This window comes from Rhinopithecus roxellana, chromosome 12, assembly GCF_007565055.1.
Source record: "Rhinopithecus roxellana isolate Shanxi Qingling chromosome 12, ASM756505v1, whole genome shotgun sequence".
NCBI lineage: Eukaryota > Metazoa > Chordata > Mammalia > Primates > Cercopithecidae > Rhinopithecus > Rhinopithecus roxellana.
In genome coordinates this window covers 108,990,977-109,006,725 of record NC_044560.1, presented here as the reverse complement: position 1 = coordinate 109,006,725, position 15,749 = coordinate 108,990,977, and the positions used below count along the sequence as shown (strand labels likewise).

General features: G+C 57.2%; 2 protein-coding genes and 1 pseudogene across 5 annotated transcripts; all 3 read left to right on the top strand.

The window, feature by feature from the left end:
• The first annotated feature begins 1,805 nt into the window (after positions 1 to 1,805).
• On the top strand, positions 1,806 to 6,271 carry NTF4 (neurotrophin 4). Of its 4 annotated transcripts, none has more exons than XM_010369435.2 (3): positions 1,806 to 1,927; positions 2,919 to 3,042; positions 5,386 to 6,271. In XM_010369435.2, exon 3 carries the CDS (start codon positions 5,398 to 5,400, stop codon positions 6,028 to 6,030), a length of 633 nt encoding a protein of 210 aa, XP_010367737.1. In that variant the 5' UTR covers positions 1,806 to 1,927; positions 2,919 to 3,042; positions 5,386 to 5,397; the 3' UTR covers positions 6,031 to 6,271. The 4 variants fall into 4 exon arrangements, with proteins under 4 accessions (XP_010367737.1, XP_030768901.1, XP_030768903.1 ...); XM_030913041.1 differs by having other exon boundaries at positions 2,919 to 3,165; positions 5,386 to 6,069; XM_030913043.1 differs by lacking the exon at positions 1,806 to 1,927 and adding an exon at positions 2,054 to 2,190 and having other exon boundaries at positions 2,919 to 3,165; positions 5,386 to 6,069.
• Positions 6,272 to 9,420: 3,149 nt separating this feature from the next.
• Positions 9,421 to 11,683, top strand: LOC104667174 (annotated as a pseudogene).
• A 279-nt stretch (positions 11,684 to 11,962) lies between these two features.
• Positions 11,963 to 13,426, top strand: LOC104666576 (choriogonadotropin subunit beta-like). Its single transcript, XM_030912586.1, has 3 exons — positions 11,963 to 12,337; positions 12,690 to 12,857; positions 13,095 to 13,426. The coding sequence occupies exons 1-3, from the start codon at positions 12,323 to 12,325 to the stop codon at positions 13,407 to 13,409; spliced, it is 498 nt and encodes a 165-aa protein (XP_030768446.1). The 5' UTR covers positions 11,963 to 12,322; the 3' UTR covers positions 13,410 to 13,426.
• Positions 13,427 to 15,749: the final 2,323 nt, after the last annotated feature.

Sequence of the window (15,749 nt, the reverse complement as noted above, 5' to 3'; positions counted from 1 at the left end):
TGCGACCCAGCGACGGAGGACAGATATCCAGAGAGAAGAAAACTGGGACCCAGAAAGGGGGGGGAACAGACACCTGGGGGGGAACAGAGACCAGAGAGAAGGGGGACAGAGACCCAGAGAGAGAGAGGGACAGAGACCCAGAGAGAGAAGGGGACAGAGACCCAGAGAGAGAGGGGGACAGAGACCCAGAGAGAAAGGGGGACAGAGACCCAGAGAGAGAAGGGGACAGAGACCCAGAGCGAGAAGGGGACAGAGACCCAGAGAGAGAGGGGGACAGAGACTCAGAGGGGTGGACAGAGACCCAGAGGGGGCAGGGCAGAGACCCAGAGAGAGAAGGACAGACCCAGAGTTGGAAGGCGACAGAAATCCAGAGACAGGAGGACAGAGATCCAGACAGGGAGAAGACAGACATCTGGAGATAGGGGGACAGAGACTGTTTCTCAGTCACTCTGTTTGGAAACCTCATCCCTACTATCCCCTCCAGGACTAGAAGCTAGAAGCTAGAGTCCTCCTGCTATGGGGCAGGATGGAGTGGGTGTTTAGGAACAGGGAAGTGTGGAGAAGCCAGAGAGGTGACCCGAACACACACCCAAAGCCTGGGAAGTGGCCCTTCCCCCCCCCACCCCCCCCCCCGCCCCGCCAATAAATAACTGGAGCGGCCTTGTGTGTGAGGAGCAGGAAACACCCTAACTGGGGACACCCTCCTGCCACCTTGCCATGCTATATTTAGGCGGAGGGGGTGTGGGATGACCCCCGAGGCAGGTGTCCATTTTCCTTCTGAAAATAGCACAGGCAGAGGGAGGCAGAGTCTCAGGGTGGAGGTGTGGTGGGGTGAGGAGCCCGGCTGCCCTCATGACTGTCCTGGGACACTCTAGCTCCGATCCCATCCCTGTCTTTCTGAGGGTCTCTCAGGGGCTCTGTCCCCTTCAAGGGAGGGTCTGCCCTCACTCTCTCTGGGCCTCTGTCTTCTCTCTGGGCTTCTGCCCTCCCCCACTCTCTCTAGTCTTGATCCCCCTCTTTCTTTTGGTCTCTCCCCACTTTTCCGTGCCTTCATCTGTCACCGCGCACCATTTCTGGAAGGAGCTGATTGTTCTTAAGACACATCTGTCTATCTCTGGGTCCTATGTACCTTGCATGTCTCTTATCCGAGCTCAGGACAAGACCCTCTCCCAGGTCCCCATCCAGGAAATTCCAGGGGAGAGGAGTATGCGGGAGCCCCCACATCCACTGTCTCCCCGGGCCTGGGGCCTTATCACTGCCCAAGCCCAGCTGGTTAATGTCTGGCGTGGAGCTCCTGGGAAGTGGGGAGGAGAGCAGAGAGTGGGAATCTGCCCCGGGATTGACACGCAATTGGCAAAAGACGGCAAAGGAATCTCAGGCCCAGACTCCTGGGGCTAATGGAGGAGGAGGCTGGGGGCTGGACTCCTGAGTCTGAGACGGGGCGGGGTTGGGAGGTGGTGGGGGGAACTGTGGGCTTAGTACTCAGGCGCCTGGGGCTCGGGGGAGAAGTGGCTGGGGTCGCAAGTCCTGGGTCTGAGGGAGGAGGGGCTGGATGCCTGGACTCCAGGGTCTGAGGGAGGAGGGGCTAGGGGCCTGGACTCCTGGGTCTGAGGGAGAAAGGGCTGGGGGCCTGGACTACTAGGTCTAAAGGAGGAGGCGGCTGGAGACTGGGACTCCTGTGACCAAGGCGGCCGGGTTGAACGAGCCAGGCCTGGCTTCCAAGGTCCCGGCACGCCTGTGCAAGGCAGGATCCCCCGGCCCCTCCTCTGCCGTCCGGCGCCGCCCCGCCCCCGCCCCCGACCCGGGCCCTGCCGAGCGCGAGCAGCGAGCAGCCGGCGGGCCAGCGAGCGTCCCTGCAGCCAGCGAGCAGGAGGAGGAGCTGCTGCTGGGCCGAGGGCAGCTGGGGGAGCCAAAGAGGGCGCCCCAGGTAAGAGCTCCGCGCCTCCTCCCCCGGGATTCCGGCGTCCTGGTCGCCCTGCCCTCGGGTGGGGAGGGACGGGGGCGGGGCCGACGGGGGCGGGGCTTGGCTGAGGAAACTGAGGCAGGAGGGAAGTGTCCCAGATACGCAGCCGGTTTCCCCTGAGGGGTCTCAGGAGTCCAGACCCCCCACCCAAATCTGGAGGATGAGGAACCCGGAGTCTGCATTTCTTAGTACCCGAGAAGGAGGAGCCTGAATTCCAGAACTCCTGGGTCTGAGAGAGGAGGGCGCTGGGAGCCTGGGTTCCTGGGTCTGAGGGAGAAGGGCGCTGGGGGCATGGACTCGTGGATCTGAAGGAGAAGGGCGCTGGGGGGCCTGGACTCCTAGGTCTGAGGGAGAAGGGTGCTGGAGGCCTGGATTCCTCCTGGGTCTGAGGGAGGAGGGCGCTGGGAATCTGAACTCCTGGGTCTGAAGGTGGAGGCCCTGGGGTCTAAGGGAGAAGGCAGTCCTGGTTGGGTCAGCCTGGGCTCCTTTCACTCTCCACCCGTCCCCTTTCCTGTACGGAGGAACCAGGGCAGGCAGTCACTCCAGGTATGTGCAGAAGTCTTGGGCGGGCCCTGGCCTGTCCTGGGAGGAGGGAACATTCCAGGAAACAGCTTGGGGAACCAGGGCTTCTTGAGTGTGGGCCCTCAGGGACCCAGGTGTCCAGGTCAGTTCCGCCCCATCTGGGAGATGAATGGGCTGAGGGGGATGTCATCTCTTCCAGCCTGCTTCATCCACTGCCTCTCCCTTCCCCTCTTCTCCCCTCCCCTCCCTCCATCTGCTTCCCATCCCAGCTAGGAGCCATCACCTGAGTAGAAAAGGGGCCTCTGAAAAGGGGGCGGGGCCTTGACTCCTGGGTACCCTGAACTTCAAGAGGAACTCTGGGGAGGGGGTGTTCAGGGATTTGGCCCCTTCCCCCACCTGCCTCTATAACCTGTCTATTCTTTTCTTCCCCTAGGTGGTTGCCCCCTCCCTCTCCTGAGATGTCAGGAAGGAGGGGGCCACCTGTGTCCTCCACAGGGGCCCCCGGAAGCCTGGGGACTCCCAGCCCCAGAGCTCCGAGGTGGAGGAGGTGTTGACAGGTCTGGTAACCACTGACTGTTTCCCAGTCTTCTCCACGCTACCCTTTCCCAGAACCACAGGCTTCCAGAATGTTGTAGAGAAACTGCGACATCCACGCCTCCACCAGCCTCTCCCAGCGCCAGGTCAATTTCACACACGGGAAAACTGAAGCCTGTCTCAGAGGGGCAGGGTTTTACCTCCTTAGTGGCAGTTTTGAGATGAAATGGGGTCTCCCTAGGATTCCAGATTGTAGCCTTTCTCCAAATTGTGGAATGTGGCCAGGTGTGGTGGCTTGAGTCTGTAGTCCCAGCTACTCAGGAGCCACAGCAGGAGGATTGCTTGAGCCCAGGAGTTCAAGTGCAGCGGGGAAACATAGCGAGACCTGGTCTTAAAACAATTTGTGGCCGGGCGCGGTGGCTCAAGCCTGTAATCCCAGCACTTTGGGAGGCCGAGACGGGAGGATCATGAGGTCCGAAGATCGAGACCATCCTGGCTAACATGGTGAAACCCCGTCTCTACTAAAATAAATACACAAAAAATTAGCCGGGCGTGGTGGCGGGCGTCTGTAGTCCCAGCTACTCGGGAGGCTGAGGCAGGAGAATGGCATAAACCCGGGAGGCAGAGCTTGCAGTGAGCCGAGATCGCACCACTGCACTCCAGCCTGGGTGACAGAGCGAGACTCCGTCTCAAAAAAAAAAACTTTGTTTGGGACCAGGTGCCATGGCTCATGCCTGTAATCCCAGCACTTGGGGAGGCCAGAGTAGGAGTATCACTTGAGGTTGGGAGTTCAAGACCACTCTGACCAACATGGCGAAACCCCATCTCTACTAAAAGTACAAAAATTAGCTGAAAAACTGGCAGGCACTTTTAATCCCACCTACTCAAAAGGCTGAGGCAGGAGGAGAATCCCTTGAACCCAAGAGGCAGACATTGCTGTAAGCCGTGATTGAGCCACTGCACTCCAGCCTGGCCAACAGAGTGAGACCCTGTCTCAAAAAAAAAAAAAATGTTTTGAACATCCTCCAAGATTCAAGACTTGAATCCTCCAAGATTCAAGATTCAAGATTCGGTTCCTCAGAGTTGTACAGGAAGGATGGCAGAGTGCAGTTGCCCAGAGTTTAAGTCCTGTCTCTGCCATTTTCTGGCTGTGTGACCAGGCACAAATCATTAACTTCTCTGAGCCTGTATTTCAACATTTGTTGCTATTAAGTAATAGTAGTTGAACTTATTTTATTATTATTATTATTTTATTTTATTTTTTTGAGACGGAGTCTCGCTCTGTCGCCCAGGCTGGAGTGCAGTGGTGCAATCACGGCTCACTGCAAGCTTTGCCTCCTAGGTTCACGCCATTCTCCTGCCTCAGCTTCCCAAGTAGCTGGTATTACAGGGGCCTGGTACCGCACCCAGCTAATTCTTTGTACTTTTAGTAGAGACGGGGTTTCATCGTGTTAGCCAGGATGGTCTCGATCTTCTGACCTCAAGATCCACCTGCCTCAGCCTCCCAAAGTGCTGGGATTAAGGCCTGAGCAATCACGCCTGACCATTATTATTATTATTATTATTGTGGTTTTTTTCTTTTTTTTTTTTTTTTTTTCTTTTTGAGACGGAGTCTCGCTCTTTCGCCCAGGCTGGAGTGCAGTGGAACCATCTCGGCTCACTGCAAGCTCCACTTCCCGGGTTCACGCCATTCTCCTGCCTCAGCTTCCCAAGTATCTGGGACTCCAGGCACCCGCCACCACTCCTGGCTAATTTTTTTTTTTTCGTATTTTTAGTAGAGACGGGGTTTCAACGTGTTAGCTAGGATGGTCTCGATCTCCTGACCTCATGATCTGCCCGCCTCGGCCTCCCAAAGTGCTGGGATTACAGGCGTGAGCCACCTTGCCCAGCCTTATTTTTATTTTTGGGACAGAGTCTCACTCTGTCGCCCAGGTAGCAGGGCAGTGGTGCGCTCTCAGCTAACTGCAACCTCTGCCTCTCAGGTTCAAGTGATTCTCCTGCCTCAGCCTCCCGTGTAGCTGGGATTACAGGCACGCAGCACCATGCCCGGCTACTTTTGGTATTTTTAGTAGAGACAGGTTTTCACCATGTTGGCCAGGCTGCTCTCGAACTCCTGACCTCAAGTGATCCACCCACCTCAACCTCCCAAAGTGCTGGGATTAGAGGTGTGAGCCACGGTGCTGGCCTGTAGTAGTTGAATATTTATTATTAATCTACAAGTTGGGCATTACGAAAGTCCTAGATATAGGGTCCCCCAAACTTCTAGAACAAGGACTTCCCCACAATCCTGGCAGGCAAGCCTCCCCTGTCCCCACTGAAGTTTTCACCCCCTTCTCTAATCCCAGCCTCCTTCTCTCTGTCTCCAGGTGCTCCGAGAGATGCTCCTCCTCCCCTCATGCTCCCTCCCCATCCTCCTCCTTTTCCTCCTCCCCAGTGTGCCAATTGAGTCCCAACCCCCACCCTCAACATTGCCTCCTTTTCTGGCCCCTGAGTGGGACCTTCTGTCCCCCCGAGTGGTCCTGTCTAGGGGTGCCCCGGCTGGGCCCCCTCTGCTCTTCCTGCTGGAGGCTGGGGCCTTTTGGGAGTCAGCAGGCACCCCGGCCAACCGCAGCCGGCGTGGGGTGAGCGAAACTGCACCAGCGAGTCGTCGGGGTGAACTGGCCGTGTGCGATGCAGTCAGCGGCTGGGTGACAGACCGCCGGACCGCTGTGGACTTGCGTGGGCGCGAGGTGGAGGTGTTGGGCGAGGTACCTGCAGCTGGTGGCAGTCCCCTCCGACAGTACTTCTTTGAAACCCGCTGCAAGGCTGATAACACTGAGGAAGGTGGCCCGGGGGCAGGTGGAGGGGGCTGCCGGGGTGTGGACCGAAGGCACTGGATGTCTGAGTGCAAGGCCAAGCAGTCCTATGTACGGGCATTGACCGCTGATGCCCAGGGCCGTGTGGGCTGGCGATGGATTCGAATTGACACCGCCTGCGTCTGCACACTCCTCAGCCGGACTGGTCGGGCCTGAGACCCATGCCCAGGAACTGATCAGGCAGAAAAAGAACAGACCTGGATGCTGAGAGACCTCAGGGGTGGCCCAGCTACTCTAAGGACTCCAGTTTGGGAACTCATCAAATAATCACAAAATCACAGTTCTCTGATTTCGAGCTCAATCTCTGCAGGATGGGTGAAATCACATGGGTTTTTGGAGGTTGAATAGGAGTTCTCCTGGAGCAACTTGAGGTTAATAATGATGATGGTAATAATAATAGCCACTATTTACTGAGTGTTTACTGTTTCTTAGCCCTCATATGTAACTTCTCAGATCAACTCCCATGGATTTGATCATTGGTGGCCCTTGGTGTTAAGTTGCTGGCTACTCAGTCTCAGAGGACACCACCTTGCTCATCCTGGAGAGTGGGAGGGGACATTTCACAATGTGGGTGGGGGAGGAGAGAAACTGGAATAGGCAAGCAGATGGCCAGGGGACCTTGAGAATGTGGTCCACAGAAGGCCTTTAAGTATCTGGGAGCTGGGGTTCAAATGGGAAATCTTCCTTGGTGAGAGTGGGTAGCGGTTGGCTTAGAATATTCTGTTGTGAGGTAATGAGCCCCCCATCACAGGGGGAGTACAAACAAGGTTGAATGAGAAGTGATCAGGATGCTGGAGAGTTCAGCCCTGGGCGGGGAGCTGGAGTCAGGTTTCTAGCCCTCTTCCCTGTCTCAACCTCTACCCTACATTGGGAAAGAAACAGACCTTAAAATTATCCAGCTTGATGGCCGGGTGTGATGACTCACGCCCGTAATCCCAGCACTTTGGGAGGCTGAGGCGGGCAAATCACCTGAGGTCAGGAGTTTGAGACCAGCCTGGCCAACATGGTGAGACCCCTGTCTCTACTACAATTACAAAAAGAAATTAGCTGGGCGTGGTGGCAGGTGCCTGTAATCCAAGCTACTCTGGATGGTGAGGTAGAATAATCGCTTGAACCCAAGATGCAGAGGTTGCAGTGAGCCAAAACTGTGCCACTGCTCTCCAGCCTGGGCAAAAGGAGCGAAACTCCGGGCCGGGCTTGGTGGCTCACGCCTGTAATTCCAGCACTTTGGGAGGCCGAGGCATGTGGATCACTTGAGGTTAGGAGTCTGAGACCAGCCTGGCCAACATGGCGAAACCCTGTCTCTACCAAAAAATACAAAAAGTAGCCATGCGTGGTGGCACACACCTGTAATCCCAGCTAAGGCAGGAGAATCACTTCAACCCAGGAGGTGAAAGTTGCAGGGAGCTCAGATCGTGCCACTGCACCCCAGCCTGGGCAGCAGAGCTAGACTCCATCTCAAAAAAAAAAAAAAAAAAAAAGTTTTTGGTCAAGGCCTCTGCCTCCTCAACCCCCATTATCTCATCCCACTAGCCCATTCTTCAGACAAGGAAAACTGAGCCTGCCTTCCGCAGCCAGGCTCCGGATCCTACTTACCCTTCCTCCCCCATTCAGGCTTCTGGGGCCCTTCTGTTGGATTTTGCTAGCCCTGTTCAAGGGCCCTCAGTGCACAGTGTCCCCCTGATCCTAGCCAGCGGGCCAGCAAGTTAGAACCTCATGCCCCCACTCAAGCTGGACAACTTTTTTTTTTTTTTTTTTTTTTTTTTCTGAGATGGAGTTTTGCTCCTTTTCTTTTTTTTCCTTCTTTTTCCTTTGTCACCCAGGCTGGAGTGCTGTGGCGCCATCTGGGCTGCAAGCTCCGCCTCCCGGGTTCATGCCATTTTCCTGTCTCAGCCTCCTGAGTAGCTGGGACTCTGGGCGCCCACGACCACCACGCCTGCCCGGCTAATGTTTTGTATTTTTAGTAGAGACAGGGTTTCACTGTGTTAGCCGGGATGGTCTCGATCTCCTGACCTCGTGATCTGCCTGCCTCAGCCTCTCAAAGTGCTGCGCCTGGTGACCTAAAGCTCTTTATAGTGAAGAAGTGCCAAGGGAAGCCAGGGACAGACCACAGTCCTTCACTATAGCCTGTCATGTGTTACCCGTCACCCCACATGCGTTGTCCACTCTCTCTCAGGTCCAGCTTTGAGCAAAGGACTTAGGCATGCCCTCCCCCCATCTATACAGACCAGGCCATTGGGCGGGGTGGGGCGTGGCTGCCTCAGTTTCTACATCTCCTTGTTTTCCATCTGTGATTTTGGTCTTTTTTGCCACCTTCATCTCTGTCTCTAACTTCCAGTGTCTCTCACCTCTGGGCAGGACTAATAGCTCCCTTTCCATCGTGGTCTCCTTCTTCCTCCCTATCTCTCCCCTTTCTTGTTGAATTTCTTTCTCACTCATCAAAGCCCATGTTTTTCACTATGTCCCTGTGCACTTCTCTGTGGGTCCTTCCTCTTCCCCCACCCAGCCTACCCAGTTGGACGTTTTCAACCAAATCAAAGGCAGACAGGACAGCCGACGATGCCAGCGCGCCAGGGCTGACTCTTTGAGCATGTGCGGGAAGAGTTGGGGAGCCCCAGTAAGTCTACCCCGAGGTGGGCAGGCATGGCAGAGGGAGGAAGCAGCTGGGAGGTTCTGGACGCTGGAGCAAAGAGGGGTGTTTCTCATGGATGTCCTGAGGTGCTGGGTGTAGTGCAGGGGTCTCTCTGTCTGGATCTCTGACACCCCCAGGTCTCTGTCCCTCTTTCTGTGTCTCTGTCTCCACCACCCTCTGTGTCTCTGAAATCCTGAACTTCTCCGTCCACTACTGCCTGCCTCTCCATCCCCCTCCCCGTGTTTCTCTGTGCCCCTCTTGGGGTCCCTGTCCCTCTGTCTCTGGATCTCTTTCTCACTCCATCCATCCACGTACCTGCAGGCCCTTCATTGGCTGGATTCAGAGTGGTGGGTACTGACACCCGGGGCAACAGCAACAAGCCAGCTCCTGCTTGGCTACGGGGATGGGGAGGAACCATGGCCAGTGGCACCCTGGCTCTGCGCTGTGGCCCCCTGTGGTCTTCCATCGCTGCAACCGAGGCACCTGGATCCTGGCCCAGCTGGCATCTCACCAGCAGCTGCCTTGCCCACCGCATTATCCCACCACTGCCCTTCACCCCGCCCACCGTGTAGGTGAGCAGACCCTAGGCTGAAGCCCTGCGGGGCCTGGGTACCCAGAAAGCTGGGGGCTGAGAAAAGGGGATTGGAAGTTTGGACTCCTCTCTGAAGGAGGAGGGTCCTGCAGTCCTGGGTCTGAGAGAGGAGGCACCAGGGAAGCCAAATGCCAGGGACTGTAGAGGAAAGGGCTGCGGGGCGACTGGAAGAGGTCAGAGTTTGGGGTGGGGAGTGATACGGAGTCCTGAGTCTTTCTAGCTGATGTGCAGCGCCTACTCTCCAGTCCACGGTCGCAGACCCTCTACCCTCGGCTGTAAAGCAGGATTCTCCCATCTGGGCTTTGGACGAGGTCCTCAGCAGATGGGAGACAACCTCTGGCTCGGCCTACGTGCCCAAGACCCATAGCCCATAGCGGGCCCTGCGCCCAGCCCAGAGCCCCAGAGCCTGCAGACCCCACGCGGACTGTGGGAATCAAGGATTTAGGAGAAAAAGTAAGGTTTGGGGAGTGCCGGAGTCCGCGGGGGACAGGGCGGGGGACTGCATTTGAGTCCCCTGCGCCTTCACAGAGGTCTCCGGGTCGCCTTTCCGCAGCTCAGACGCCGTGGCTGGCGCCTACCACTGACCACGACTGACCAGCGCAGCGAGACGAGGGCGCAGTACACTGGCTCTCCCGACCCGGACGCGCGCGTCTCGGAATACGTCGGGTCCAGCCCCCACAACTTGCAGACCACCACCGCGGGGAGCCTTCCCAGGTGGCGAGGTGGAAGCCGGCGCTGGCGAGACGAGGCGGAGTTCCGGGATCCTGGGGCGGGGCCAGAAGGAACCGCAGCTTTGGGGCGCGGCTAAAGGGTCGGGGGCGGGATCCGGAGGTTAGAGGAGCCTGGGGAGGGGCTGGGCCTCGAGGCCAGGCCAGAAGGACCAGGGGCTGGACACTCGCCTTCAGGGCTCCGAAGCTGCTGCGGGGCTAGACGATGGGCTGTGGGTGGGGACGAGTTTAGAATATTCTGAGACGGCGTCAGGTGGGAGCTGGGAGAGGTAACGTGGAATTGTTGCTCAAGATGCAGCTCAGCTCCAGTGGCCACACCAAGACGGTTTAAGACCGAGAGAGAAACCGGGGAGGGGGGTTTGTGTGGCTGGGGGCCTGGGTTTGAGTTCCCTGACCAGCAGGACGTGCTTGAACTTAGGGAAGTGAGGCTGAGAAGGGTTGGGGTGAGGAAGGAAGCTGCAGTTCCCTGGCCTGGGTGGCAGGAAGGGCTCTGACTCTGGGGCGGGGTTCTAGGGCCGTGGCCGTTATGGCTGTCGAGGCCGAAGGAGAGGGATTCTGAACCGGGGACCCAAGGCTTGGAAGGGGGTATGAAATCTATGTCTTGGGTATGCCTCCTTCCCCAATCTTGCTCGGGCTCTAATCGCCTGGACGAAGAACCCCGAGCTGTCTGGCCGACCTTTCACAGTATCCGACCGGGGCGTCCTGGCCGCCGACAGCTCTATCTGACCACCTCGGCGCTGGAGTTTCTGTTCTATCCCAAGTAAGCCGGGCTCTCGCTCGGCACCGCCTCCTGCACAGCCCTCGCCTTGGCCGTTGCACGCCGAGCCTCTGGGCTGGCTCCCATTCTCTGACCCGGTGGTCTCAGCCTCGAATCCTGTAGCAGCAAGAACCAAAATTCAGGGCCCAAACCCTCCCTCTTTTAGTACCCAGGAGTCCTTAGTGTCAACTCTCAGGTAGGGACAGGAAGCCTGCACAGGCGCTGGAGGGGATTCTGGATCTGAGGACTGGGCCTCCTTCGGTACTTGAGCCCTCAGATACTCCTTCCCAAGGAAGCGAAAGCCCGCGTTTCCTTCCGAAGGATGCGAAAGCGTAGTTTCCAGGACCTTAAGTACCTCGAAGACCCAGGAACACAGGCTACGCGCGCCCGGTCCGTCCTTCCTAAGGGGCCCTCGCCTGGAAATGCAGGAGTTTGGGTGTGCAGACTCCTTAAATCCCGAGGTCTGAACCTCCTCCCCAAGGATTCAGCTGTATCCTCACTATCCTGCCCTGCTCCCACGGGACGGAGCTGTCCCGATACCCCCGCAAAGACTCCCTGACCTACTGGAGCTTCGAAGAGACGCCCAAACTCTGGGGTCACGACCCGCAGCGGCCGCCCTGTCCGTGCTCCTCCCGGCCGCACCGAGCGCCGCACCGCAGGGTTCTGACTCTGGCTCATGAATCCTACAGCCCCTCGCTGCACCCGCTCCGCCGGCTCGACCGCTTCCGCCCGCTGGAGGCGCCCTGGGGTGGCCCCCACTGGAAGCCCTTGCCGGGCATCCACAGCGTGCCGAAAGCCTACAGCCCTCCGAACTCCCGCTCTGGCTGCTTGAAGTCGGCGCTAGTGGGAGCCGGCAGGGCCAGCCCCACCCGACACACGCCCTCTGGCCTCGCGGCGAGCGGAGCTCGGGGCCTCCGCCCACTACGCGGTGTCGGGACTTAGTTGTCGGGAACTCATTACGTCTATCGGCAATGTCGGGGGTCCAACTACCCCAGACACGCCCACTCAGCTGCGGCATCCCGGAGAAGGGACTAAGTCCAGATATTGTCCTTGAAGATTGTGGCCCCGCGGGCAGGACACGCCCCCTGCGGGCATATTAATTAATGAGTTAAATCACCTGAACCACACGCATTTCCGGGGACCGCTCCGGGCATCCTGGCTTCAGGGTAGAGTGGGCGGAGGTCCCTAAGGGAGAGGTGGGTCTCTGGCTGAATCCCTCCTTGGGGGGCATCTGGGTCAAGCGACTTCCCTGGCCGCACAGTCACGGGGAGGCCCTCGCGGATTGGGCAGGAGCTAAGTCCGAAGCCGCGCCCCTCCTGGGAGGTTGGACTGTGGCGCAGGAATGCCTTAAGTGGAGGAAGGTTGAGGCTTCTGTCCATCACTTTTCTCGGGTCACCGCCTCCTCCTGGCTCCCAAGACCGCACGATACGCAGAGGCAGGTTTTCCTACACCCTACTCCCTGGCCTCCAACGCCGACTAGACCCTAGCACTCGACGACTAAGTTTCTGAGGTCACGTCACCGTGGTCTCTGCCTCACTCTTGCCGCTGGACCACTGAGGGGAGAGGGCTGGGGCGCTCCCCTGAGCCACCCCTGCGTCTCCGTGGTCTTGTGCACCTCTCACCCCCCGGGGTGTTAGTGTCCAGGTCACCCCAGCATCCTACCACCTCCTGGTGGCCTTGCCGCCCCCACAACCCAGAGGTATAAAGCCAGGTACACGAGGCAGGGCGACGCACCAAGGATGGAGATGCTCCAGGTAAGACTGCAGGGCCCCTGGGCACCTACCACTTCCTTCCAGGCCATCACTGGCATGAGAAGGGGCAGACGCATGTGAGCTGTGGAAGGAGGCCTCTTTCTGGAGGGGCGTGACCCCCAGTAAGCTTCAGGTGCGGCAATCCCTGAGGGTGGGGATCTAAAATGTTGGGGTATCTCAGCTCCTCTGGGCTGTGGGTTGGGTGCTGAAAGGAAGGTGTCCTGGCGGTGGGTCCTGACTAGGAGATGCGGGGAAGGGTCTCTGGCTTGTTGCACGTGGTGTACCCCGGGGAATGGGAGGGCCAGGGCACGGGGCTGCGGTCTCAGACTGGGCTGAAGCAGTGTCCTTGTCCCAGGGGCTGCTGCTGTGGATGCTGCTGAGCATGGGCAGGGCACGGGCATCCAAGGAGCCGCTGCGGCCACTGTGCCGCCCCATCAATGCCACCCTGGCTGCCGAGAAGGAGGCCTGCCCCGTGTGCATCACCGTCAACACCACCATCTGTGCCGGCTACTGCCCCACCATGGTGAGCTGCCCCGGGGCCAGGGGCAGGTGCTGCCACCTCAGGGCCGGGTTCACAGAGGCATCGGGGGAGGAAGGGTGGTCTGCCTGTCTGGTGAGGGGCTGGGGAATGGGGTGTGAGACGGCAGGGACAGAGGGCTTCCTGGACTCCTGAGTCTGGGACCTTTGGGGACAGCTTGGGAGCTCAGCTGAGGCGCTGGCCCCAGGCACATGCTCACTCCCCTGTCCACACATCCTCCAGATGCGGGTGCTGCAGGCGGTCCTGCCGCCCGTGCCCCAGTCGGTATGCACCTACCGCGAGGTGCGCTTCGAGTCCATCCGGCTCCCTGGCTGCCCGCCTGGTGTGGACCCTGTGGTCTCCGTCCCCGTGGCTCTCAGCTGTCGCTGTGGACTCTGCCGCCGCAGCACCACTGACTGTGGGGGTCCCAAGGACCACCCTTTGACCTGTGATGACCCCCACCTGCAGGCCTCCTCTTCCTCAAAGGACCTTCCCCCCAGCCCTCCAAGTCCATCCCGACTCCTGGAACCAGCAGGCACCCCGTTCCTCCCGCAATAAAGGCTTCTCAATCTGCACTCTGGGGGTGTCTTTCTGTGGGCTCAGGGCAACCACACACACGCAGGGTGGGTCCAGCTTCAAACCATTTTTTACAAAGTCACACTGTCAGATCTCTGATAGAATACAAGGTGAATGGCTGGATGCCGAGGCTCATGCCTGTAATCCCAGCACTTTGGGACACTGAGGTGAGCGGATCATTAGGTCAGGAGATCCAGACCATCCTGGCTAACATGGTGAAACCCTGCCTCTACTAAAAATACAAAATTAGCTGGAAGTGGTGGCGGGTGCCTGTAGTCCCAGGTATTTGGGAGGCTGAGGCAGGAGAATGGCATGAACCCGGGAGGGGTAGTATGCAGTGAGCCGAGATGGTGCCACTGCAATCCAGCTTGGTCCACAGAGTGAGATTCCATCGAAAACAACAAAAAAAAGAAAACAGGGTGGGGACAGGGGATGACATCCAGCTCAGGAGGTGTCCATGGTCTCGCCTTCTGTGGGGAGAAGGAAGGCCACATGGTCATTGTGTCCCCATGGGGCAGGGCCTGAGTCTTCAAGGCCAAGCTCTCTCTTCCTCCTTCTGAGGGTGGCACTGGCAGTACAAGTGAGGGGTGGGGATCTGAATGGGATGAATGGTCTGAGGTGGATGTCATCTCTTTCATTCTCCTTCATCCACGGCCTTTCCCTTCCCCTCCTCAGGGATGGCCTTGTTGTTCTAAGGACCCCAGTTTGGGAACTCAACAAATGATCACAATATCACAACTCTCTGAATTGGAGCTCAATCTCTGCAAGATGGGTGAAACCATATGGGGTTTTGAAGGTTGAACAGGAGTTCTCCCAGAGGAACTTGAGGGTAGTAATTATGATGATGATGATAAGAATAACCAGTATTTATTGAGTGTTTACTCTTTCTCAGCCCTAATACATAACTCTTGGGATCAACTCTCGTGGATTTGATCATTGGTGGCCTTTGGTGTTAAGTGGCTGACTGCCCTGTCTCAGAGGACACCACCTGGCTCATCCTGGAGAGAGGGAGGGCACATTTCATTATGTGCATGGGGAAGGAGAGAAACTGGAACAAGAGAGCAGATGGCCAGGGGACCTTGAGAACGTGGTCCACAGAAGGCCTTTAAGTATCTGGGAGCTGGGGTTCAAATGGGAAATATTAGTTGGTGAGAGGGGGCAGGGTTTGGCTTAGAATATTCTGTTGTGAGGTAATGAGTCCCCCATCACAGGGGGAGTACAAGCAAGGTTGAATGAGAAGTGATCAGGATGCTGGAGAGTTCAGCCCTGGGCAAGGAGTTGGAGTCAGGTTTCTAGCCCTCTTTCCTGTCCCAACCTATACCCTACATTGGGAAAGAAACAGACCTTAAAATTATCCAGCTTGATGGCCAGGTGTGATGACTCATGACTGTAATCCCAGCACTTTGGGAGGCCGAGGCAGGCAAATCACCTGAGGTCAGGCGTTCAAGGTGAAACCCCGTCTCTACTAAAATTATAGAAAGAAATTAGCTCAACATGGTGGTGAGTGCCTGTAATCCAAGCTACTCTGAAAGGTGAGGCAGGAGAATCACTTGAACCTGGGAAGCAGAGGTTGCAGTGAGCCGAGACTGTGCCATTGCACTCTAGCCTGAGCAAAAAGAGGGAAACTCCTCCGTCTCAAAAAAAAAAAAAAAAAAAAAAAAAAAAGTCCAGCTTGAGGGGGACATGAGGTTCTGACTAACTCGCCCGCCCCCTGGCTCGATCAGGGGATCAGTGTGCGTTGACACCCCTTGAGTAGGGTCAGCAAAATCCAACAGAAGGGCTCCAGAAGCCTGAATGGGGGAGGAGGGGTAAGTGGGATTCTGGGCCTGACTGCAGAAGGCAGCCTCAGTTTTCCTCCTCTGAAGAATGGACCGGTGGGATGAGATAACGGGGTTCTGGAGGTTGATGCCTTGACCTAAAGGCTTTTTGTTTGTTTGTTTGTTTGTTTGTGTTTTGTTTTTGAGATAGAGTCTTGCTCTGTCGCCGAGGCTGGAGTGCAGTGGCAGGATCTGAGTTCACTGAAACATTCACCTCCCGGGTTCAAGTGATTCTCCTGCCTTAGCTGGGATTACATACGTGGCTAATTTTTATGTTTTTTGGTAGAGACAGAGTTTTGCCACGTTGGTCAAGCTGCTCTCAAACACCTAACCTCAAGTTATCTACCCGCCTCAGCCTCTCAAAGTGCTGGGATGACAGGAGCGAGCCACTGTGCCCACTGACCAAAAGCTCTTCAGAGTGAAGAAATGACAAGGGAAGCCAGGGACAGACCAAAGGAGTTCACAATAGCCCTTTACCTATTACCCATCTCCTCACATGTGTTGC

Bases quoted from the DNA above. Each gene is read 5' to 3' on its own strand.
- NTF4 (XM_010369435.2), top strand. From the start codon at position 5,398: ATGCTCCTCCTCCCCTCATGCTCCCTCCCCATCCTCCTCCTTTTCCTC.
- LOC104666576 (XM_030912586.1), top strand. The intron at 12,858-13,094 runs GTGAGCTGCCCC...CACATCCTCCAG, and splicing joins CCGGCTACTGCCCCACCATG to ATGCGGGTGCTGCAGGCGGT.